Source organism: Piliocolobus tephrosceles, chromosome 20, assembly GCF_002776525.5.
Source record: "Piliocolobus tephrosceles isolate RC106 chromosome 20, ASM277652v3, whole genome shotgun sequence".
NCBI lineage: Eukaryota > Metazoa > Chordata > Mammalia > Primates > Cercopithecidae > Piliocolobus > Piliocolobus tephrosceles.
The window spans coordinates 41,947,050-41,972,369 of NC_045453.1; the positions used below are offsets into that span (position 1 = coordinate 41,947,050).

The 25,320-nt window shown below is 40.9% G+C and overlaps 1 protein-coding gene across 2 annotated transcripts in view; it reads right to left on the minus strand.

The window, feature by feature from the left end:
• The window catches only part of CFAP61 (cilia and flagella associated protein 61), a 295,737-nt gene that overhangs the window by 172,801 nt on the left and 97,616 nt on the right, over positions 1-25,320 (minus strand). Inside the window, exons 9-13 of one of the 2 annotated variants that reach the window (XM_023217759.1) lie at positions 23,582-23,656; positions 18,513-18,691; positions 16,305-16,344; positions 13,274-13,413; positions 10,413-10,968 (exon numbers count right to left, since the gene is read on the minus strand). In XM_023217759.1, the coding sequence (XP_023073527.1) occupies positions 10,497-10,968; positions 13,274-13,413; positions 16,305-16,344; positions 18,513-18,691; positions 23,582-23,656 (906 nt within the window). In that variant the 3' untranslated portion in view covers positions 10,413-10,496. Of the gene's footprint in view, positions 1-10,412; positions 10,969-13,273; positions 13,414-16,304; positions 16,345-18,512; positions 18,692-23,581; positions 23,657-25,320 lie in introns of those variants that run through there. The other variant, XM_023217758.2, reaches the window with a different exon arrangement.

The window sequence follows — 25,320 nt, forward strand, 5'->3', positions numbered from 1 at the left end:
AAACAAACAAAAAACGGGACACATACTTGTTGTTACATGGGTATTTCCTTTACAAAGGAAATTGCTTTTAATTGCTTCTAGTTGCTTCTACATAGCAATTGGCAGGAAAAAGTGAAAAATGAATAAATGTAAGAAATAAACTCTTAAGACATATTTCCTTAAAATCAAGGATTAAAATGGATTCATCAAGAATTATTCATTCACTCCATCACAAATATTTATTAAACATCTGCTGTGTGCCCCGTGTGTTCTGGGTGCTGGGGATACATCAGAGAAACAGACAGTCCACAATTTCTGCTCTCGTGGAGCTGAACTGCTATTGACTCCAGACCATATTTTGAGAAATAATTCTGAAATTCTTTAAAGTTTTAAATAAGGCACATGAGGTTAGAAGCAGACTAATTGTTATGGAGACCTTCATCTGTGTTTTTGCTAGAGAAAGCACCTTGAAAAATACAATGACTTCAAGACAAAGTTATTAGGATGCATACTATTTTATTCTCAACAAAAAACACTCATTAGAATCCTTAATTAAAATGACATGAATCTCAAATATATATATATCATGTCATCTATATTAACAGAATACTGTTGTCAAATTATCAAGCAGCTATCTTTATTTCTTACCCTATTCTCAGATAAATCATAAAGCTTTATTCATTGAGGGTCTACAAAATGATACCAAGACCTTCTGTGGTACTTTAAATCTGCTAAATAAATATCCAATAAAACAAAGTCTGCTTCAATGATTATGTACTGACTTAGGCCTGGCAGTACCTCAGAAGATGGTGGCTCATTGGATGCACCTAAATGTGGCCCTACTTTCATCTCTGTGCAAGTTTCAAATAGGAAGTTGCTTCTCTCATTTTAGTCATTCTTTCATTTTAGCTATTATGGTGGCTCCGTTCTTTCAGTCCCATGGCCTGTAGCCAGGAAGGAGAACACTCCCACCTCCCTCTATCTGTTCCACATATCACTTTGCCTGACCTTCCCAGAAGCGAATGTGTACTCAGTAACCAGAAGAGTTTAGCGTTCTTTTCCCAAGGGTGCAAGTATGGTTCTAAAGCCACCCTGAATCAGTGAGGGAGATTAGCTATGTTTTTCATTACGCATCCACATGGCTTCTTCTATCCACAGAAAAAGCAAGGTTTCTGGAGGGCTTCCCAAGGCTTTACCTCTCCAGGTCACCTCTTTCTTATGCTTTCTCCCTCTGATGTACTTAAATGCTCTAACCTGTTAGCCCTCAGGAAATGACATCTCTCTGTGAAGAAGTGATGGAGCCCCACCCACTGGCCCCTTCTTGAGTCCTGAGAGTCTTGCAGTCTGGGTCACCTGCTTCACAAGAGGTTTGCTTCTCCCTGTTTTTGGCTGACTTTGACCTCAAGGATCAGAGTCTCTAGTGTTTAATCAGATCACACATACAATAAAGTAGAATATCATATATGAAAGTGGAAGGAAAAAGATTTAACACAACTTTTCAATACCAAATTGAGTGGATGAATTGTTTTAGACACAAGGTTATGCGTGTGTGTGTGTGTATAATATCTATATATAATATCTGTATATATATCTATATATATACACACACATAAAAGTATGTATACACACACACATAAAAGTTGTATATATATACATATAACTTTTACTTGAAGTTCAGGGGTACATGTGAAGGTTGGTTATATAGGTAAACTTGTGTCATGGGGGTTTGTTGCAGAGATTATTTATCACCCAGGTATTAAGCCTAGTACCCATTAATTAGATTTCCTGATCCTCTCCCTCCTCCCACCCTCCACCCTCTGATTTGCCCCAGTGTGTCTGTTGTTCCACTCTATGTGTCCATCTGTTCTCATTATTGAGCTCCCACTTATAAGTGAGAATGTGTGGTATTTTATTTTCTCTTCCTGCATTAGTATGCTAAGGATAATGGACTCCAGCTCCATCCATGTTCCTGCAAAGGACAATATCTCATTTTTTTTATGCCTGCATAGTATTCCATGGTGTATATGTACCACATTTTCTTTATCCACTTTACCATTGATGGGCATTTAGACTGATTCCGTGTCTTTGCTATTGGGAATGGTGCTGCAATGAACATGTGTGTGTATGTGTCCTTAGAATGATTTATATTTCTTTGGATATATACTCAGTAGTGGGACTGCTGGGTGGAATGTTATTTCTGTTTTTAGGTCTTTTGAGGAGTCATCACACTGTCTTCCACAATGGTTGAACTAATTTACACTCCCACAGAGTATAAACATTCCTGTTTCTCTGCAACCTTGCCACCTGTTATTTTTTGACTTTTTTGTAATGGTCAGTTTGACTGGAGTGAGATGGTATCTCTTTGTGGTTTTGATCTGTATTTCTCTAATGATCAGTGAGGTTGAGCTTTTCTTCATACGATTGTTGGCTGCATATGTGTCTTCTCTTGAAAAGGGTCTATTCATGTCCTTTGCCCAGTGTTTTGTTTTGTTTTGTTTGTTTTTTTGAGACACAGTCTCGCTCTGTTGCCCAGGGTAGAGTGCAGTGGTGTGATCTCGGCTAACTGCAAGCTCCGCTTCATGGGTTCACGCCATTCTCCTGCCTCAGCCTCCTGAGTAGCTGGGACTCCAGGTGCCCAGTTTTTAATGGGGTTGTTTTTTCCTTGTAAATTTGTTTAAGCTCCTTATAGATGCTGGATATTAGACTTTTGTCAGATGCATAGTTTGCAAAAATTTCCTTCCATTCTATAGGTTGTCTGTTCACTTTGTGGATGGTTTCCTTTGCTGTGCAGAAGCATTTTAATTAGATACCATGTGTCAATTTTTTCTTTTGTTGCAATTGCTTTTGGCGTCTTCATCATGAAATCTTTGCCCATTCCTATGTCCAGAATGGTACTGCCTAGGTTGTCTTCCAGGGTTTTTATAGTTTTGTGTTTTACATTTAAGTCTTTAATCCTTGAGTTAATTTTTGCATATGGTGTAAGGTGTCCAGTTTCAGTCTTCTTCATATGGCTACCCAGTTATCCCATCACCATTTATTGAATAGAAAATCCTTTCCCCATTGCTTTTGTCAGGTTTGTTGAAGATTAGATAGTTGTAGGTGTACAGGCTTATTTCTGGGTTCTCTATTCTCTTCCATTGGTCTATGTGTCTGCTTTTGTACCAGTACCATGCTGTTTTGGTTACTGTAGCCCTGCAGTGTAGTTTGAAGTCAGGTAGGGTGATGCCTCCAGCTTTGTTCTTTTTGCTTTGGATTGCCTTGGCTATTCTGGCTCTTTTTCGGGTCCATATGAATATTAAAATAGTTTTTTCTAGTTCTGTGAAAAATGTCAATGGTAGTTTAATAGGAATAGTATTGAATCTACAAATTGCTTTGGGCAGCATGGTCATTTTAATGACATTAATTCTTTCTATCCATGAGCATGGAATGTTTTTCCATTTGTTTGTGTCATCTCTGATTTCTTTGAGCAGTGTTTTGTAGTTCTCCTTGTAGAGATCTTTCATCTCTCATTGGTTAGATGTATTCCTAGGTATATTATTATTATTATTATTATTTGGCAATTGTGAATGGGATTGTGCTCTTGATTTGACTCTAGGCTTGACTGTGGTTGGTGTATAGGAATATCAGTGATTTTTGCACATTGATCTTGTATCCTGAGACTTGCTGAAGTTGTTTCTCAGCTTAAGGAGCTTTGGGGCAGAGACTATGAGATTTTCAATATACAGGATCATGTCATCTGCAAACAGGAATAGTTTGACTTCCTCTCTTCCTATCTGGATGCGCTTTATGTATTGCAGAAAATAGGGCAATTTTTTAATACCAGTAAACAAAAATGAAATGACAGAGAGAAGAAAAAGTGATTTGAGTCTGTCTGAATTCCAAAAAAGTGATCGTTGTAATAGAATCATGAAACAATTTGATAGTCATTAGTATTTCAGTTTAAATAAAAAATAAATAAACAAAATCCACAAAATTAAAAATGAGGTTTCTATTGGGTTCTGTTCAAGACGCTGATTAAAAGCAGAAGGGGCCAAGGACTGATGATGTTAAAACACTCTCCACAATAACAGGGGCCTGAAATAGGTACAATGTAACTTTCTGTGTGAGTCACCCACAGAAAAGCAAAGAAGACAGAAATGGTGAGGGGAGTAATTGCTTAAAGGACAACTAGCTAAATGCATTTTATTTACTGAGCCAAGTTGATGGCTGTATGATCTAACTCAGCAGTAAATATTTATTTATAAAAAATAATTCCTAGCACAATAAATACTGGTTAGCCAAGTACATCTGAAACGTTTCCCCACATTTAAAATGTCAAATTTCAGAAAAACATCATGTGAAAGGGTGGTAAGATGGAGTGGGTGACCAATTCACCTGAATGTGTTCTCTACTAATGAATAAACAAGAGGACAGAAAAGCCAGTGGGTAGGTCAAGAATGAGCAAGCAGCGGAAATAGAAAAGGAATCATCATCTGTAGCACACACTCACCCTGTATTAAGTTTGGAAATGTCCTAGAGGTTAATATATGAAGAAAATGTATCGTAAAGAAAGCATTTAATTTATTCACAATTAAAGTGCAAGTTAACATAAACATTAGGAAATGTTCTCATCTCAAAGGCCTGTAGTCACTAAACAAAAGGAGAGGGAACCTGGGTGTGGAATGTGTTGACAGAAGAGGTAGCCATCACTAACGACTGAAGGAGTAATTTGTCCCAGTGCTCACCAGCACAGCCAGAGGGCAGATGACAGACACAAATATAATTTCCCAAGGGAAGAAGAACGAAATTAGGTGGAGGACCAGAACATGAGGTCATGAAATTTAAAGTAACCAAACTTAAGAGCAGAAACAATTCATCCCAAATGTCAAGAGAAGTGAAGCACAAAATAGAACATGATACATTTTTAAAGAGTAGGTGTAGAGGACCTGAGCCCTCACCATGCCCAAGTGGCTCCTCCTCACCTCCTTCAGGTCTTTACTCATGGCCACCCTTCCTGTCACCCTAGGCAAAATGGCAGCCCCTCTCCCACTCAGCACTTCCGATCCCCTCTCCGCACCTGCTATACTCTTCATGTTCGCCCTCAGTGCCTACATACTGTGCATTTGGATCTCTTTCCTTTACATCTTTCTCCACCATCTAGAAAGCCCCCGCTGTGGGCAAGAATTTCTATCTGTTTGCATCATTTCTGTTTCCCCAGCACCTGGAATAGGACTGGCACACGTTTGCAGTCAGTGCTGTGGATTTTACTGGATGAATGACGGGTTTGCTGGGGTCTCTGAGAAGGAAAACAGACATCAGCCAGTACTCTCCTCCTGCACCCCAGAACCCAGTGGCCATTTTGTCAATGTGATAGACGTCAATTTCAGGATGGAGGGAGGGTGGAAGAAAGGAAAGAAACCAAGACCCTGGAGATACAAATCCTAAAGCCCTGCCTATCTCCAGACATCCTGCTTATGTGAGTCAGTACATGTCCTAAAGCAGAAGCCATTCTGAGTTGGTTTTTCTTTCCAACTGAAAGCATCCTCATTGTTAATCTAAATTTTGAAATGCAAAAAATGGCTTTAGAAAAACACAGGTGGAAAGTGTGTATGAAAAAAGAAAGGGCCAGGAACTAGAAACAAGCAAGAGAAATTAAAGCATTACTTGATATAAATAGAAAAAAATATGTAAAACAGTTATAGTCCACATATTCTTACAAATCTAACCAAAAAGTTATATTTATATATAGAAGAAACTTAGTAATTCAACAGTACCAAAAAATTACTAGATCATAAAAGGTTTAAAGTAGGTGTGGCCTTTAAACTTCTAAAATTGTCCAGAAAAAGAAATAAATATAAAATAAAAGAATAAAAAGTAAAGTAGGTATGGCTTATATGTTTTATAGAAAATCTGTATTTGGAAGACAGATAATCACAATTATTTTTAAAAAAATTAATTTAATTCTATTTTAAGCTCCAGGATACATGTGCAGGACAAACATATGTTACATAGTGTGCCATGGTGGTTTGTTGCACCTGTCAACCCATCACCTAGGTATTAAGCCCAGCATGCATTAGCTACTTATCCTGATGCTCTTCCTCCCCTCGGACCCCCACTGACAGACCCCAATGTGTGTTGTTCCTCCCGGCCCCGGCATGTGTTCATGTGTTCTCATCATTCAGCTCCCACTTATAAATGAGAACATGTGGTGTTTGGTTTTCTGTTCCTGTGTTAGTTTGCTGAGGATAATGGCTTCCACCTGCATTCATGTCCCTGCAAAGGACGTAGTCTTGTTTCTTTTTTATGGCTGCATAGTATTCCATGGTATCATAGTATTCTATGGTACCACATTTTCTTTATCCAGTCTATCAGTGATGGGCATTTGGGTTAATTTCGTGTCTTTGCAATTATGAACAGTGCTGCAATGAACATATGCATGCATGTATCTTCAAAATAGAATGATTTATATTCCTTTGGGTATATATCAGAAATGGGATTGCTGGGTCAAATGGTATCTCTAGTTCTAGGTTTCTGAGGAATCAGCACACTGTCTTCCACAATAGTTGAACTAACTTACATTCCCACCAACAGTGTAAAAGTGTTCCTATTTCTCCATAGTCTTGCCAGCATCTGTTGTTTCTTGACTTTTTAATAATCGCCATTCTGACTGGCATGATATGCTCTCTCTTTGTGGTTCCGATTTGTATTTCTCTAATGATCAGTGATTCTGAGCTTGATTTTGAGCTTTTTTTCACGTTTGATGGCTGCATGAATGTCTTCTTTTGAGAAGTGTCTGTTCATGGTCCTTTGCCCACTTTTTAATGGGGTTGTTATTTTCTTGGAAATTTGTTTAAGTTTCTTGTAGATTGTGGATATTAGACCTTTGTCAGATGAACAGATTGCAAACATTTTCTCGTATTCTGTAGGTTGTCTGCTCACTCTGATGACAGTTTCTTTTGTAATAAATCACAATTCTTTTCTACCAGATGATGTATTCATTAAAAAAGCAGAAGCCCCGGCCGGGCACAGTCGCTCACGCCTGTAATCCCAGCACTTTGGGAGGCCAAGGTGGGTAGATCAGGAGGTCAGGAGATTGAGACCATCCTGGCTAACATGGTGAAACCCCATCTCTACTAAAAATAAAAAATAAAATAAAAAGTAGCTGGGCATCGTGGCCGGTGCCTGTAGTCCCAGCTACTCAGGAGGCTGAGGCAGGAGAATGGCATGAAACCCGGGAGGCAGAGCTTGCAATGAGCCAAGATCACACCACTGCACTCCAACCTGGGCGACAGAGTGAGACTCCATCTCAAAAAACAACAAACAAACAAACAAACAAAAGCCCCTAAGGTGCTTCTCAAACTTTTAATGTGCATGAAAGTCAACTGGTGCACTTGTTAGCAACACAGATTCAGAAAACCTGGGGCAGGGGGTGGGATTCTGTATTTTAGCAAAGTCTCAGCAGATGCTGCTGCTGCTGATTCCTGGACCACACCTGCAGTGGAACTGAAGAGCATATGAAGAAAGAACTGTCCTTCAGTAAAATGAGGTAACCTTGAGAAGGGAAGCCAGGTGCTAAGGAGCAAGAAGGAAGAATATGCCACGGTCCATGATGACTGTATGCCCAACCCACCCCGATGGCCTTCTTTAAGGGACAAACAAGTTCTTGTAAAGTCTCACTTTCTAAAAGCCAGGTGTGAGTCCTCACAGATACAAAGGGTGCATGTCACTGAGCATCACTGGATAGTGCCCTGACTTACAAAGGACCCTGGCTGCTGCACCTGAGCTCCTCCTGCACTCCTGGCTGACAGGCAGGTACAGGGGACTGGCTGGAAACCCTCGGCACTTAAAGACAAGGCCATGGGGATGCAGGGACAGAAGGGGATGGCCCTGTGCAGGCACTGCCACCTCGGGGTAACTGATGCCAGGAACCCAGAAAGGTGATGGGAAGTCATCTTTAAGGTCTCCCCCACTCTCACATTTCCAAACTTCATTTTGTGTGATATGAAATTCCACCAAATTCATTTGTTAGTACACTCATTTTTGCTGGGGTGTAAGGGTGGGGGTTGCTCTTCCTTCTCATTTCTCTAGGAGCCTCTTCAGGTTGGCCGCCCTCCTTTCTCTCCGCCACTCCTGCAGCCACGATCAGCTGCCTGGAGAGGGTGCAGGAGTGTGGACTTTAAAAGAGCAAAGGGAAGAACGATGTTGTACTCCCTATAGGAACTGAGCAATATTGACAGGCAAAGCTACCATTTTTAACATTAAATGTGTGGTTTCACTAAAAAGCGTTTTATGCTTAGAATATGGTTTAAAGAATTAAAGAGGAGATCTATGCTTTCTGTAGAAAACAACTGCCCACTGCCATGTGCACCCCTAATGGTGATAAGAGTGTGGGTTTCGAGGGATGCCTTCCCCTATGAGACCGTGCATAGCTTCTTGAATGGAAAAAGGCAATGGGCACAACCATGGCACTTGGAGAAGCTACAGAAGCACACAGGCAGGGAACCTGGTGTGGGCTGGCAGGTGTGCTGGCGACAAACTGGAGGAGGCTGTGAAGGAGGGTTCCTGATGAGGGCTCAGGTGGCAACTGCGACAACACATGACTTGTGAAAGACACAAATCTAGTTCAGCTTCTGAGTCTTTAATATTTCAGAAAAGAACCCAGGTATACATCATGAGCTCCAATTTCAAATGCAAGTGATTCAAGAAAAAGAAGCTGGCACTGAAAAAGGTTACGAAGAAAAGCCAGGGCTCCACTGCAACCAAACTAATTCCCAGACAAGTGTTCAAAGTCTCATCATTGAAAAGATTTAGATTTTATTTTTAAGAAAAGTAATGCATGGACATAGTAAAAGAGTGTGTAAGAAAAGAATATGAATGTAAATTATGTAATTAAAGCTACTAAGAACAAGGCTGCTACTACAGCCAGACCGATGACTCCTTCCTAGATCCGTATCACCTCATTGCTCTCCATCTCCAGAGCCTTTACTCAACTGGATTTATTCAGAGTGAAAACTCCAAGAAAAAAAGTCACCAATGCATTTAAGAATGCGGAGCATAAAGTACATTTTAAAAAATTCTACTTGAATCATAATACAATATAAAATCTCAGTGTAGAAAAAATTAACTACATTTTTTTGTCACAGAAGTACTGCACACCCACTGATTTTTAAAAATTCAAACAGAAATAACCCATTTAAAAATAGGCAAAATACCTAAACAGACACTTCACCAAAGAAGATACACAGTTGGCAAATAAGCATATAAGACATGCTCAACACCACATGTCATTAAAACAGCGAGGTACCACTAACATACTGATTAGAATGGCTAAAATCCAAAACACTGATGACACCAAATGCTGGCAAGGGTGTGAGGAGCGGGAACTCATTCACTGCTGGTGGGAATGCAAAATGGCTCAGCCACTCTGTCAGATAGTTTGACAGTTTCTTGTAAAACTAAACATATTCTGGTCATAGGATCCAGCAATTGTACTCTTTGGTAGTCATCTAAAAGTTGAAAACTTACACCCACATAAAAACCTACACATGCATGTTTATAGCAGCTTTATTCATAACTGCTCAAACTTGAAAGCAACAAGAGGTTTTTCAATTAGATAAATGGGTAGACATACTGTGGTACATCCAGACAACGGAATATTATCCAGGGCTACAAAGAAATAAGTTAGCCAGTCATGAAAAGACATGGAGGAATCTTAAAAACATATTAATCAGTGAAAAAAGCCAATCTGAAAAGGCTACTAATACGATTCCAACTTTATGACATTCTGTAAAACGTAAAATTCTGGAGACAGTAAAAAGACCAGTGGTTGACAGTGTTGTGGGAAATGAGGGATGCACAGACAGAGCACAGAGGATGTTTAGGAGAGGAAAACTGTTCTGTGTGCTATCATAACAGTGGATACATGGCATTACACATCTGTCCAAAGCCATAGGACGTACAACACCAACAGTGAACCCTAATGTAAACTATGGACATTGGTTGATAATGATATGTCAGTGGTGGTTCATCGATTACAACAAATGTGCCAATCTAGTGCTAGATGTTCATGATGCAAGAGTCTGCGTATGGTGGTGGAGAAGGGACTTTTGAGAACTCTCTGCACTTTCTGCTCAATTTTGCTGTAAACCTAAAACTTTTGGAAAAAAGTTTATTGGCCAGATGTGGCGGCTCACACCTGTAATTGCAACACTGGGAGGCCAAGGTGGGTGAAATGCTTGAGCCCAAGAGAGTTCAAGATAAGCCTGGGGAACATGATGAAACCCCATCTCCACAAAAAATAAAAAAATCAGCCAGGTGTTGTGGCACATGTCTGTGGTCCTGGCTACTTGGGAGGCTGAGATGGGAGGATCACCTGAGCTTGGGAGGTTGAGGCTCCAGTGAGCCATGATTGTGCCACTGCACTCCAGCCTGGGCAAGAGAATGAGATGCCGTCTAAAAAAAAAATGTTTATTAATTAAAACAAAAAAAATCAAACATACCAGATAGATGTAATGCAAAAAGTCAGTCACCATCTTCACCTACAATTCCCAGTCCTGTTTCCCAGAGGCATATAAGGTTAATGAAATCCTATGTACCTTTTCAGAACTTCTACACATACACAAGATAAAAACTAGATATATGGTTCGCATAGTAACCTTTTTCCTCTTCTTTTTAATTAAGGAATCAACTGAGTTTCTTACTGGGCACATGCCCAACCTGCCAGCAACATATCTTGCAGGCTCCCTTGCAGCTAAGTAGGGCCATGAGACTAAGTTCCTTAGCACACAATATGAACAGAGGTGATTCATGTCCCCTGAGAGCAAAGTGCTTCCCCTCCTCCACTTCTCGCTCCACCCTTCCCTGTGGGCTGCAATGTGGCTATGGCACTCGGAGCTAGCTCTGAGCACAAGGAGGAAAAGTCCACTCTGGCCATGAGTCTGAAACTCTTGCATGCCACGGAGCCCTTTAACACTCTGGTGATGCTGTGAACTCCTTCCCAGACAAATGTTTCTACGTTCATAAAATAAAACACAGAGGATTACAAATTATCTTGAAACACAGTTAGCAAAATGTTTTTTAAAATGTGTTACAGTAATGCCTGTGCCTCTTTGTTAATGCATTAAATAACAAATTCTGGTTGAGAATAAAATCACTGAAATTTCAAAGTAGGGTAAATATATGTGATATTTTTGAGACATCTGCAACAACAAAAACATGAACAAAAATATATGTCATTTCTACTGGCTACAAAGTCGTGGTTTCTGCTAACACTATGAGACCTGCCAGCTCCAGTCACAATGGAAGGACACACTAAACTTCACTTACAGGTTAGTGGAATAAAGATGTCGCTTTCCTTCCCATCCAGATTCACAGACCTCATGCTTCTCTCTGGATATGTTAGGTAAAGACCCTTGCTCTATGGAGTGGAGGAGCAATAAAAGAAGGAACTTCAGTTCCTGGACAATTTCATGGGGAAAAAAGCTGAGTCTCCTTAGACCACGTGCTCATGTCTGGACTACTGCAGGACAGAGACAGAACTGGCTCAAGGCAGTTGTGTTTAGGGATCACTCTGATACAACAGTTTAGCAATAGTGCTGACTGCTACCTATGAACACTTTACAACAATCAGATGGGATTATACCAACCACACCACGTAGAGAAACAGTATGTGGGGTGGTCATGAGTTGGCTCCGTAAGCTAAAAGCCTAGGTTCCAATTTCAGTTCTGCCACTTTCTGCTGTGTGGACTGTAGACTAGTTACTCAACCTCTCTACGTCTCAGTCTTCTTACTTGTGAAATGAGAATAATGATACCTAACTAATTAAGTCACTGTGAGTGTTGACACATGGCAAGTGATTATTAAGAAAGCGCCTGGCACACTACAAATCCTCAATAAATGTTAATTATCATTAGTATTACTACTTGTACTATTGTTGTTTGACTGTTTTTCTCACCATCTTAGATATATTTCCACATAGGATACAGAAATCTGGTTTTATTTCTTCAAATCTTCATCATAATGTACTAAATGAATTTGCTAAAATTCATTTAACCAGTCCCTAATTATGAAGTGAACATCTAGGATGTTTCCCAAAGTTTCACTCAAATGGTTAACACAGCACTTACAGAGCGAGCTCTCTGACGCTCCTCCACCAAACCTTTCGTCAGAAGATTGTGTGTCAACTTTATTGAGGTCTAATTTACATACAATAAAAGGCCCTCATTTCAAGTGTGCAGTTTGATGAGCCTCAGAATATTTTGTAAAAATAAGATAGAAGATATTAAATATACACTGATTTTTGGTTTTTTTTCCTGTATAGTCTGGTCATGCCTTTTATTAATTGTTCTATTTAGGAATTAAATGATTTTCTTATTGATTCATTAAAACTCTTTATATATTAAATATACTCACCTTTTGTCTGCCATATTTGTTTAAAACATCCTTCTGTTGGTCAGTTATATTTTAATTAAATCAGGTGGTTCAAAAAACTTGGTATAGTATAAGAAACCTTAATTTTTTTCTTTCATGTTTTAAAAAGAACTTTCTCATTCTGAGACGTGATAAAGGCCAATCTTTACTCACTTTCCTCATCCAGCACTCCATATTACTCTCTCAGGAAAGCTTCATCTGGCTGGGCCAACTCTCCCAATGTTCCATGCTCAGTACCACATGCCCAGCACTGGTTACTCCCATCACAGTTGCAGTTTTACACAATATGTGTCCATAAGCCTTGAAAAGGCAGGGACCATGTCTGTATGTTGTTCATCATTGTGTTCCCAGAACTTGGCACAGAACCTAGCACTATAAATATATTTTCTAATTTTTATGTTTTCAATATTTACATTTAACTCTTTAATCACCTGAGAATCTATTTTATGATAGAGTATCAAAAAATTTCTATCCTCATTTTGTCCCACCATTTACAGAAGAATCCTTCCTTTCCCCACTGTTGTGACACACACTTTGTCATGAATGTATTATATACACACACTCACATACAAAGCTCAATCTGCACACTGAGTTCCTACTATACTGGGTCTGTTTCTTGTGTTACATTGTTCTGCCTACAGAATCAGTCAACGTGGCCTTGTCTTGATTGTTGTGGAGCTCTATTAAGTTTTAACATCTGACAGGACAAATCTCTTCTCAAGTGCCATTCTTTCTCTAAATGTATTAGTTAAAATCACTGAATCAAGCCCTCTTCTAATAAAAGATGATCTTTAAAATAAATTATTAAAATAGCAGGGAGCTCTTTGTTCCCTTGTCTTCTGTAATTTCATGGATTGCTGTGTGGCCAAACATGTGTCTACTCACTTGAGCAAGCCGGCCCGGTGGAAGACGTAGAGGTCCTGCTCGAGGGTGCAGGTGCTGAAAGGGACCATTTTCACGAAGTTCTGGATGAGGATGAACTCAGGGGTGAGATGGGGCAGAGAAATTACACAGAAGTTCTTATCCTAACATCATCAAAACCAGGACACAGAGAAAGAATAAAAAACCATTAATCAAAAAACAAATTTCTCTAAAAAACACCAAGAAAACTAGAAGCAAAATGTGTTCATTAAGGAGAGGATACTCAAATTACCTTTCCTGTAATTTGGAAAATAATCACATAAAATTCACTAAATAAGCAACCACAAGAGCATGGAAAAAGTATCTTCGTGTCTCACTGAAACCTGAATAAATTAATCTTATACACGATGGCAGTCATTCAGCATAACTCTTCTGGGGAAGTAGTTTTTAAACCAAGACAATTCATACTTGCAAGTTCACTTGTGTCACAAAGTCAGTGAGGTAGCATAGTGTCCTAGCAAAGGCCTCTTGCTTACTAAGTGACCTTACACCAGTGGCCCCTTCCTCTTGTGAGACAGGAGGATGATACTCCAGGCCTTTTTTGGCTCTAAAATTCTGTGATTATCCATAAACCAATGTGTATATATTTTATCATGACATGATCCCAGTTGGATGAACAGATCCATGAGCATGACTAAACCTAGGCAGTGGGTTTAGTTAGTAGATACAAGAGGTCCTGCATGTCCTGAGGGCTGTCATTCACCAATTCTAGGCCTGCCCTGTCAGTACAGTAGACAATGAAATGTGGCTAGTATGGCAAAAGAACTAAATTTTAAATTTTATTTCATTTAAATTCATTTAAATTTAAAAAACTGATACTTAATTCCATTACTGGAAAAGTTTTATGTGTGCTTGGATTGTGTGAATCTACTTATCCAACTGTAAATTTTATAACATCTAAATACAGATGAACTATTTCTGATGAAAATTCAGTACTTGAATTGAGATGTGCTACAGATGTGAAATATATATTAGATTTCAAAGACTTAGCATGAGAAAAAGAATGTAAATAGCTCACTAATAAGTTTTCATATTGATTATATGTTGAAATGATTACATTTGCCCAGGCACAGTGGCTCACTTCTGGAATCCCACTACTTTGGGAGGTCAAGATGGGAGGACCACTTGAGCCTAGGAGTTCGAGCCCAGCCTGGGCAAGATGGCGAGATCCCATCTCTACAATTTTTTTTTTTTTAATTAGCTGGGCATGGTGGCATGTCCCAGCTATTTGGGAGGCTGAGGCAGGACGATCTCTCGAGCCACGGAGTTTGAGGCAGTAGTGAGCTATGATTGCGACACTGCATGCAGCAAAGTGAGACCCTGTCTCTTTAAAAACAGGATTGGGACATATTAAGTTAAATAAAAGATATTATCATATAAACTTCATCTGTTCCTTTTTCTTTTTTGTCCTTGTGGCTCTTGGAACATTCAGAATTACCGACGTGGCTCACAATCCATGTCTGGACAGTGCTGCTCTAGGCTATCTGAGCTTCACGCAGCTGCCTGATCCCCTGCCAGGTCCCTGCAGAAGCAGCCTGCTCTTCCCAAAGCTAATTTGTCCCTTTGGGATCTCGCCTCCTCTTGAACCCTGTGAAGGCATTACTTGTGCTAATCCAAAACCCTGGGGACATTTGTGCAGCTCAAAGGAGTGAATCATTGTTTGACCTTATCTTCCTTCTTTTTAGCAAATTAGCAAGACTCCTTTTGGGGAAACTGAGAGTCAAGTTGCTGAAATACTCAAGTTGAAAATAAGGACTGGGTGCCAAGTCTGGGTGGGCTTCCTTTGGGAGGCGGAGACTAACTATAATGAGTTGCTTCATCTTGGATTTGAAGGATTAAGGGTGAAGCAATCAAGGTTATTTTCTTCCTGTCGTCCATGTTCCGAAGTCAAATAGAATTTGAAATGTAAACAGCTCTTGTAACTTTTTAAAGCCAGCATTACTTTTATAATGTTAAAGATTTACCTTTACATGGACTTTAAAATAGGAAATAATTAAAATTAGTGAAATTTATTTGAGGAGTTTTTGAGGGACATCAACTTTGTAAATCCTATGTTTAGGGTAATCTACATTGTTTTGAAAGTGCCTTAATAATCAATTTTTAAAAATTATGATGGAGAACGTATTGCCTTATTACATAGCTTCATTATAATAAGAATGAGGAAATAAAACTTAACATCACATAGTTTTAAGACGAAATAATTAAAGTATACTTGTTTTTGCCTCATGAGAAAGAGTATCCAGGAAATATAAAGCAATAGATATTTTTATTGAAATCAGTCAACTGAAGAAGTACAGTTGTTGACTTTACTTAATTAACAGGCCTGTCTTTATAAAAAGGCATTTTGTCCCTCAAAACTTCCTTCCCCATTTTCTTTCCTTCAATAAAGAAGTGTGAGAGTTCAGCTGGATCTCCATCCCTAGAGAACAATGAGACAAGAATGTAGGCAGAAGCCCAGGACACCCTGACATGGAGAATCTTATTTGCACTTGGATATTAGCCTGCAGGCCCATTCACCAATGTGGGTTGAGCCCCCTCTACAAGACAGGCATGAAGTCAGGCCTGAGGAACCAGTAGGGAAAGAAATACCAACCTGAAAATCAACAAGTCCCTACTTTGCTACCCTCAGAAAAGCATTATGATGGTTTCAGAACACTTATAGCCAATATAATCTATCAAATACCATAACTGTGTCATTCACTTTAATTTCTGACATTTTCATATATTACTATAAATGATTTGATTCTGATAAAACACTTGTAAGGCTATGTCTAAAAGAAATTTTGCATTTAAAGAGAACTGCTAAAATAGCATGACTTAAAAATTCTTGAAAATGACAATACTTTCTATTTTTATGAGCTCATGACATGCCATTTGACCTTATTCTCAGAACACAAACCTCAACATTCATAGCATAATAAATTTATGACATTTTACTTTTATATAACTTCTCTAAGCTTACAAAATCAGTTCTCAAAATTCAGCATGTACTTACAGAAAAAAGACTGAAAACAAAATTCATAAAATCCAGCGACCTGTAAACAAGACAGTAAGCACTGTCACTGCCCTGCAAGCAAATGCAACATCAGTGGACATTTACAGAGATTTACAGCTCCCTCCCCTCGGGCAGTGATTAGCCAACCACTAGTCAGAACGTGTGTCTAGCTGAACACTAATGGGGTGCCTAAGTCGCAAGCTTCATATGCCAGTAATAAAGTATTCTGCAGAACTGAAGGCACTTTCACATCAATTAATAATCTCTGTGCATTTGAAAAGCCAAAACAAAATTGGTCATTCTGTGCCTCCTATCCTTCCCGTCTGTTTTGAAAGAGTTAAGAGAAGAGGTGGGAAATATTATAGGCTGCCTCTGATCTTTTTCCCTTTTATCTGTTGAAGATTTTCTGACTAGCTGCAGATGTAAGTTCATAGGCAAACTACACTGGGTCATCAAATTCCTGTTTCAAAATTCAAAAAGTATACTGTAAGCACAATCATATTTAAATGTACCGATAAAATAAATATAAAGCAACAAAAATAGAAAGGCTTTACAAGTTTTTAGATGTCTACAACACAATTAGGATAAAAAGAATTTATCTTTTCAATGTTCCAGATCTCCACAGAAGCCAAAAACTCAAGACGAAAAAAGTTAAAGTACAACATGGTTCCAGGGGATGCTGGGAGATTGGGAACATGTTTAAACAGAACCTCTGAAGAGGAACTGTCCAGCTATTCTTGGTCATCTAAAAGACATTCTAGAGCCTTCCATTCCGTCAAAATGGGCCAATTATTTCCTCTTCGAGATGGTTCTATGAACAGATGAGGAGTCGGTGCCAAGGAGATGTGGCATCCAGGCACTGAGAGCAGCGTCCAGTGTTCAGACCACAGGAGAACAGTAAGCACTGAACATACGGGTGTTCTGGAGGGGCGGGGTGGGTAGCTATGAGGTCTGGTGGGCGCCGGGGCTTTAGACAAAGCCCAGCACCGTGTATGCCTCCTCCTTGCTTGCTGGATTGCTGTTGGGTGTCAAGTTATCCCTCGCTCAGATATTCCATGTGGCTGAGGCACCAGCTGCAGATTCTGGGTCGAGCACGAGCTAAGGGATGCAGCCCATCTCCTCTATCTCCTTGTGGCATGGGCTCGTCATAGCCTTTGGCTCAGGAATGAACACACAGTCCTGTCAGCCCTCATGGGACTTTGGCAGGAAAAAGTTGGGCCCATCCCGGCAAGTCCCCCTCACTGGATTTTGATGCAGACCTGAGCCTGTCAGTGGTCTCAGGCCCAGGATGGGGCACTCCTCTGAGAAAGGGGCCAATAGTAGGGAAGTAGGGTGATATGGTTTGGCTGTGTCCCCACCCAGATCTCATCTTGAATTGTAGCTCCCACAATTCCCAAGTGTTGTGGGAGGGACCCTGTGGGAGATAACTGAATGCTGGGGGCAGTTCCCCCATACCGTTCTCGTGGTAGTGAATAAGTCTCACGAGATCTCATGGTTTTATAAGAGGAAACCCCTTTCACTTGGCTCGCATTGTCTCTTTGCCTGCTGCCATGTAAGATGTGGCTTTTGTCTTCCCCCATGATCGTGAGACCTCCCCAGCCATATGGAACTGTGAGTTCATTAAACCTCTTTTTCTTTATAAGTTACCCAGTCTTGAGTATGTCTTTATCACCAGCATGAAAACAAACTAATACACAGGCTGAAGAGGTAGACAGAGAAACTTGGTCCTTGATTTGGTTATCTAAATAAATCCTAGAACAAGCCATATTTAAATTAGTCTCATCACTGGGGTTACCCTTAGGTATGTGAGGCAATTATTCAACTTTTTTTCCAAAGCCAGTTTGGTTGGATTTTCTGTTACTTGCAACCAAAGACTCCAGAAAACCAGTAACCCAAATCCAAATTCTCCAAGAAATGCAAACTTTACAGAATGGGAGCAGCATGTGGTTATGTAAGTGATAATTTCCCATAGTCCCAATTGTTACACAGGTGGGCCAGCTTTCTAGCCCACTTCTGTAGCCCTTGTTAAAATGTGATGGACTAGAATCTCTGGATGGGGCTTAGGAATTTGTGGTTTTTAAAAATTCCCCAGGAGATTAGGATGCGGGCCAGGTTTGGAAATTACTGGCTTTGTAAAGTTAAAATGTTGGGCCACCAGTGCCAGAAGAGATTCTCACTGTGACAGCCAGCCAGAAGGTCAGTACTTGCCTTGCTTCGTATTTCTCATCAATACAAAACAGCTGAATACAAAAAGCAGCTGAGGCTCCCCTGTAGATGGGGCGGAAGTGGACGGGCTCTTCAGGCAGTAAGAGCGATGCCAAGCTCCTACTGCTGACATGGTGATCCTGTGCATATCCAGTGGAGACGTCACTGAGTTTTTCTATGTCCTAGAGCAAGAAGACAGGAGGAGCCAATGAGAATCCTATCAATTCCCTATAATTTAGTGGGCTGGTGTTTGCATTATCTCTACATGACACTGTTCTGAGGACAGGTGTGACTGTCTCACCTGAAACAACTCATCCTGGGCCAGGCCTGGTTTTAAGGAGAGGTTCTTAATGAGATACTCAAAATTTATAAAATGTTTTTAAAAACTAGTTCTTCAATGAGAACACATGGACACAGGGAGGGGAACAACATACACTGGGGACTGTCGGGGGGTTAAGGGGGGAAGGGGAGGGAGAGCATTAAGACAAATACCTAATGCAGGCAGGGCTTAAAACCTAGATGACGGGTTGACAGGTGCAGCAAACCACCATTGCACGTGTATACCTAGGTAACAAACCTGCACGTGCTGCACATGTATCCCAGAACTTAAAATAAAATTTAAAAAATAATAATAAAGAAAAAAAAACTAGTTCTCACATGAAGGTCTCACACGAGACAAATAGTTTCAGTTGGCCTTTGACATAGGGTCCATATTTTAACTGCATCCTGGGGTAGATATTAGAGCGTGGTAGTATTACATACATATTATAGTAACTCAGGAAGCAAAATACTTCTCTCCCTAAAACTGTGTTCATTGTGATACAAGAATTTTTGAATCTTGGGACTGGTCAGGTGGCCCTGGGAGTAACTGTGGTGGGGAGGTGGAGCCCAGGAAGGTCAAATGGACCACAGCCACCTGGAAAGTCAGGGCTGAAGCTGTTCTGTCTTGGTTCAGGTGCATCTAAAAAAGTGTCATAATTCAGAAGATGATTCCTTTTGAGATCCCTCATGGAGTTTTTTTAAATCAAAGTAATACATGCATATAGAAAAATTTAAAATAATATCAGCACCAAACATTTATTAAGAAAATCAGCAGTTCTCTGTCCTTCCAAGTCTCTACCCTCATTGAACAGAACTTTCGACCTTTTCATTTCTTTGGGTATTTACCTCTATATTTCTGAACAGTATGTTTATGGTGCTATTTCTAAACTCAATAGTTTTTAGAATTTCCTACTGGATATTGATGTAGTGGCTAGATTAATCCTCTTATCCTACCCTCTTCCCCACATCTTATCCCCCAGGATAATTACATCACAATTCAGGGTTAAATCCATAAGTATTTACACTAATATGAATGTGTAAGTTCTGCTGTTGCTGAGGAAAGTAGTGTAATATGACAATGTTTTCATGTGTGTGCTTAGTTTTTATTCACTTCGTTTCCTAAATTTTTCACTTGCTTTATCAGATTTGCCAAGTGTTGGTCACTACTATTTTCCAAATGATCAGGCATTTGAGATAATATATGAGCTTCCTTTTTTCTCCCCTCTAATCTGGACTTGCAGCTCTGCTGGCCTGCCTATATTGCAGCTCCTATTTCATAAGTTCCAGGTCTTTTCTTTGTCTTTTTTGTGCATGATTTAGGCCCTTATATCACTAGAGCACATTTTTAGCTTCCCAAAAGCAACACGCTTGAGAGGCAAAACTCCACAGACACTGGCTAACTGGGGCACTTCATGGGGTGATCAGGCAGAGATATGGCATTATTATTGGGTGGCCACCTTCAGTGACATTATCTGAAGGCATTTTCTTTGGGCCTGTCAGTTTTGGGGGGACTTAAGTTCTCCAATATCCTGCACAGGGAACTGTGGTAGCTGGAACAGTGGCCCCCAAAGATGTTACAGGCCCTAGTCCCTGCAACCTGTAAATATGTTATCTTTCAGGGCACAGGGATTATGCAGATATCATCACATGAAGGGTTCTGAGATGAGGAGATGCTCCTGGATGATCCGGGTGGGGCCCAGTGGAACCGCCGGGATCTGCTAAGAGGGAGGCAGCAGGTCCGAGTCAGAGGGACGAAGATGCTGCGCTGCCAGCTCTGAAGATGGAGGAAGGGGCCACAGGGCATGGAATGCAAGTGGCTTCTAGAAGCTGGCAAAGGCAAGGGAACAGATTCTCCCCCAGAGTCTCCAGAAGGAACACGCCCCTATCTACACCTGAAGCTCAGCACACTCAAACCCATTTTGGAATTCTAACCTCCAGAACTGCACAATAATAAATTTGTGTTGTTATAAGCCACAAAGTTTGGGGTAAAGTGTTACAGCAGCAATAGAAACTAATACAAGGCCTGGCTCCTGGCATCGAGAGGGTGTGGCTGGAGGAGGGGCTGTGGATTCCTCTGTTCGAAATGGAGAATTCCACTTACCTGTCTGTTCTCTATCCTTCACCGTTACAACGCCCATGCCCATGCAGCACAGGCTAAATCTGAATTAGCAGCAACCTCTGTTCAATTTCTCTAGAGAACAGCCATTTTATCCTCTCACTTGGGGTGTGGCTGACAACCTAACTGGAGTCTGCAGGGATCCAGTGTTCCAGTCACTCCACATCAGACTACCTAGTTTTTCAGCCCAGTTCCTCACCCCGCCTTCTGCAAACCCCCAGTCTTCAGCCTTGTGCAGAATTCACACACTTTTCACCAGTCTCTCCTCATAAAGATGCTTGAGTTTCACCTTCCTCAGCTGTGCTAAGCCAGTGTAAACTCCTCCATTGATTTTTTTATTCTCAATATTTTTAAAGTGCTTATCTTCCAATATCTCCTCTCCATCTCATCTTTGTGGATTTGTGCCCTTTTTATTCCTTCACTGTCATTTCAGTGGTTTTCTCCGGTAGGGAGAGGAGATAAAAATAGGAGATCAATCCACCTTGTTGACTCAGGTGTCTTCTGGGGTTCCAACATGTTTGATGCAGTGGTGGGGGCAGCCATCCTGTCCCTCCATCCACATCCTTGCTTGGGTTCATAAGGGAACGGCTACCCTCTTAGGAATATTAGAGAGAAAACTGCTGTCCTCTTCTACACCCCGACTTTCCTCCCTAGGGCACAGGGAGTGACCGACTGGTCAGTGAGTCTCCCAGTGCGGGTTGCCCCAGAAACACACCCTGAACTAAGAGTCTGAGAGTCAGTAGTTTACTTGGGGAGCAAAGCCAGGACATTCTGTAAGAGGAGTGGCGTGCGACGTGAGGAAGGGGAGGCTGCCAGCATGGGGTGCTTCAAGATGTGGGTGACTACGGTGAACCGATTCCACCTGGATCTCTGGGAGCCTAGAGAACACAGTGCAGAGTGGTCCCATCTAAGAGGTGAAGGAGCTGGCGTATTGATTCTCCAATCCCTTCAGTCACTGGCTGATGGCTGCTTCCCCAAACAGCCTGCCCTGCTGCAAACACAGCATGGAAGGAAGACCAGGTACTTGCATTCCTTGTCCTCACACGGTGCTCAGGAAGAGTAAGTGCTAGAGGATGTGGGTGGGGCTCCAACAGCACATGCTAACGTGAGATTCAAAAACTGGACCCTGTGCCTGCATTGTGCTGTCTCTTTCTGGCAGCACATCCTGCTCCCAGGGTGCGTGTTTTCTCCTCCCTTCCATGTAATTAGCCGGGAGTGGGGAGACCCTGCCCCACGGGTGAGGCCTGCCTACAACCACATGGGGGCATTTAATTCAGTAAGGAGAAATGCGAAGCCCATTTGTGTTATCGATCCAAGCTTTCTTTTCTGGTTCAGTGTTAGCCATGAGAAAGGGGTACTTCAATCCCTAGCTGACTTCTGGGTAGACTCCTTTACTGGTCAGAATCTGGAGAGGAGCGGGGCTGGAGAACCTGGCCCTCTGGCAGAACTTCAGTGTCTGGGCTTAGTGTTCAGTGAATCTGTCCCAGTGCCTCTATGGATATGACTAAGCCCCATGTTCCATTCCCTTTTCAAGGGTGCTCTAGGCTTCTATTCCTGAGTCAGTCCATCCATCACCAAGAGGCTCTCGGGAAACTACTGAAATTCCAGGACTGTGCTCATCATCAGGGAATGAAAATGCCTTATTGGGCCGGGCGCGGTGGCTCAAGCCTGTAATCCCAGCACTTTGGGAGGCCGAGACAGGCAGATCATGAGGTCAGGAGATCGAGACCATCCTGGCTAACACGGTGAAACCCCGTCTCTACTAAAAATACAAAAAATTAGCCAGGCGTGGTGGTGGGCGCCTGTAGTCCCAGCTACTCAGGAGGCTGAGGCAGGAGAATGGCATAACCCCGGGAGGCAAAGCTTGCAGTGAGCTGAGATCCGGCCACTACACCCCAGCCTGGGTGACAGAGCGAGACTCCGTCTCAAAAAAAAAGAAAATGCCTTATTGTACCAATCTCCCACTCAAAGGCCTACAACACCCTCCTCTGCTCCTTAGGAAAAGTTCGAGATCCTGAGCAGGGTTCACAGGACCCTGCCAATCTCTTCCGGAACCGCCAGGCTTCTGGCAGGGAACAAGGGACACTCCAATGAAGTGGTCACGGGACCACCTGCAAAGGCAGGGGTGGGATGAAGGGAAACCAAGAAAGGATGAGGAACTCCCCAGGGATGGCCACTGCACTGGTGGAAGATGCTACACTCCTTGGCCTGAATTTGTAACAGGAGAGAGGACTTCCCAAATCCCGAGATGCATGTGAATGACATACATTAATAACACACCCAGATACAGACATGAGTGTATATATGTGCATATGATACAGAGAAAACCCTTATAAACGTCTTCCCTCTCCAAAATGTTTTCTTTTTGGGCAATGGGAAGGAGAGATGAGCTGTATTTACTAAAATTTTTGCAAATAATTTATGTAGAAATGGCAGCTTACAGTACAGGCCGTGCAGAGAATACAGAAGAAAAGATTAATCACAGCAGGGGACGAGGTAAGGAGGTGAGGCTTGGTGCAGCACATCCTAAAGGAGGTGGGAGGTGTGAACTGGTGGCGACAGGCAGGGAGGTCAGGAAGGGTGTAAAACCCATGGGGTGGCCAGGGGGCACGCAAAGGCCCTCCTCAAACCGTACCTCTGGTTCACTAACATTTCCACTTTGGACTGCTGTTAAAGCTTCCTCGGATGCAGCTTCTTTGGCAATATTTTCCTGCAAATGATGACAGCAAGACATGAAAATTAATCAACACCTGCAGTGGTTTAGAGTCCAAGCTCTGGAGCAAGCTGCCGGGGTTCAGACCCTGGCTCTACAGCTTACTGGCCTTGTGGCATTGGGAAAATTATGTAGCCTCAGTTTCCTCCTCTGTGAAAAGGGGATGAGAAGAGCATCTATTTCATAAGGGTGTTATGAGGATAAAATAAAGACAAACAGATAGAGAAACAGAGGCTTAGCATAGTGCAGGCGCCTCCTGATTCTCTGGAGATGTTAGTTATTACTCCATTATTCATATTCTTCTGTTTAACTTGAAAAGTGCACTAAATTTTTTCTAAAAAAAAACTACTGTATTGAGGTATTATGATGGTGCAAAAGTAATTGTACCAAAAGTAATTGCATTAAAGTAATGGCAAAAACTGCAACTATTTGTGCACCAAAAGTAATTTGTGCCAACCTAACAGAACTGACATACAATAAGCTACATACAGTTGAAGTGTACTTTTTGAAAAGCTTTGATTTACGTATACACCCATAAAAATATCACCATGATCAAGATAATGAACATGACACATCAACCCCCAAGCTTCCATGTGCCTACATGCCTCTCACTCCTACCCTTTCTACTCTGCCAACCACAGGCAAACATTGATATGATTTTTGTCATTATAGAGTAGTTTGTACTTTCTGTAATTTTATATTACTGAAATCAAATAGCATTTACTCTTGATCTGGCTTCTTTCACTCAGCATATTTACTTTGAAATTCATCCATGCTGTTACACACATCAGTGTTTTAGTCCTCTTTGTCCCTGAGTAGTACCCATGGTGTGGATGCACCATACTGCCTCTACATCCTCACCAACACTTGGAATGTTTAATCTTTCTAGTTTTGGTCATTCTAATAGATGTGTAGTTGTATTTGATTGTGGTTTTAATTTGCATTTTTCTAATGACTAATGAGGTTGAGTGTCATTTCATGTGATGTCTTCTTTTGGAAACTTCACATCTTTTACCCATTTTTAATTAGTTTTTTTATTTTGTATTATCCTGTTTTGAGAGTTTTTAAAAATATGTTGTAGAAACAAGTCCTCTGTCAGATATGTAATTTGCAAATATTTTCTCCCAATCTGTGGCTTGTCTTTTCATTCTCTTAACAGTATTTTTCAAAAAGAAAAGGTTTTAAATTTTGATGACACCTAATTAGTCAATTTGTTCTTTTATGTATTGTGCTTTTGATGTGGTTTCTAAGAAATCTTACCTAACCCAAAGTCACAAAGGTTTTCTCGTATGTTATGTTTTCTCTAGAGGTTATATTAGTTTGAATTCTGCATTCAAGTCTATGATTCATTTGCAGCTAATTTTTGTATATGGTATGAGGTATGGATTGAGTTTTTTTAAAAGTTTGTACATGGATATTCAATTGTTTTAGAAAGAAAAGACTATTCTTTCTCCACTACATTGCCATGTGCCTTTGTCAAAAATCAGTTGTCTATATACATTGAGTCTATTTCTGAGTTTTTTTTATTCTATTCCATTAACCTACTGTTGACCTTAGCACCAATATTACACTATCTTCATTACAATAACCTTATAATAATTAGGCCAAGCATAATGGCTCACACATGTAATCCCAGTACTTTGGGAGACCAAGGTGGGCAG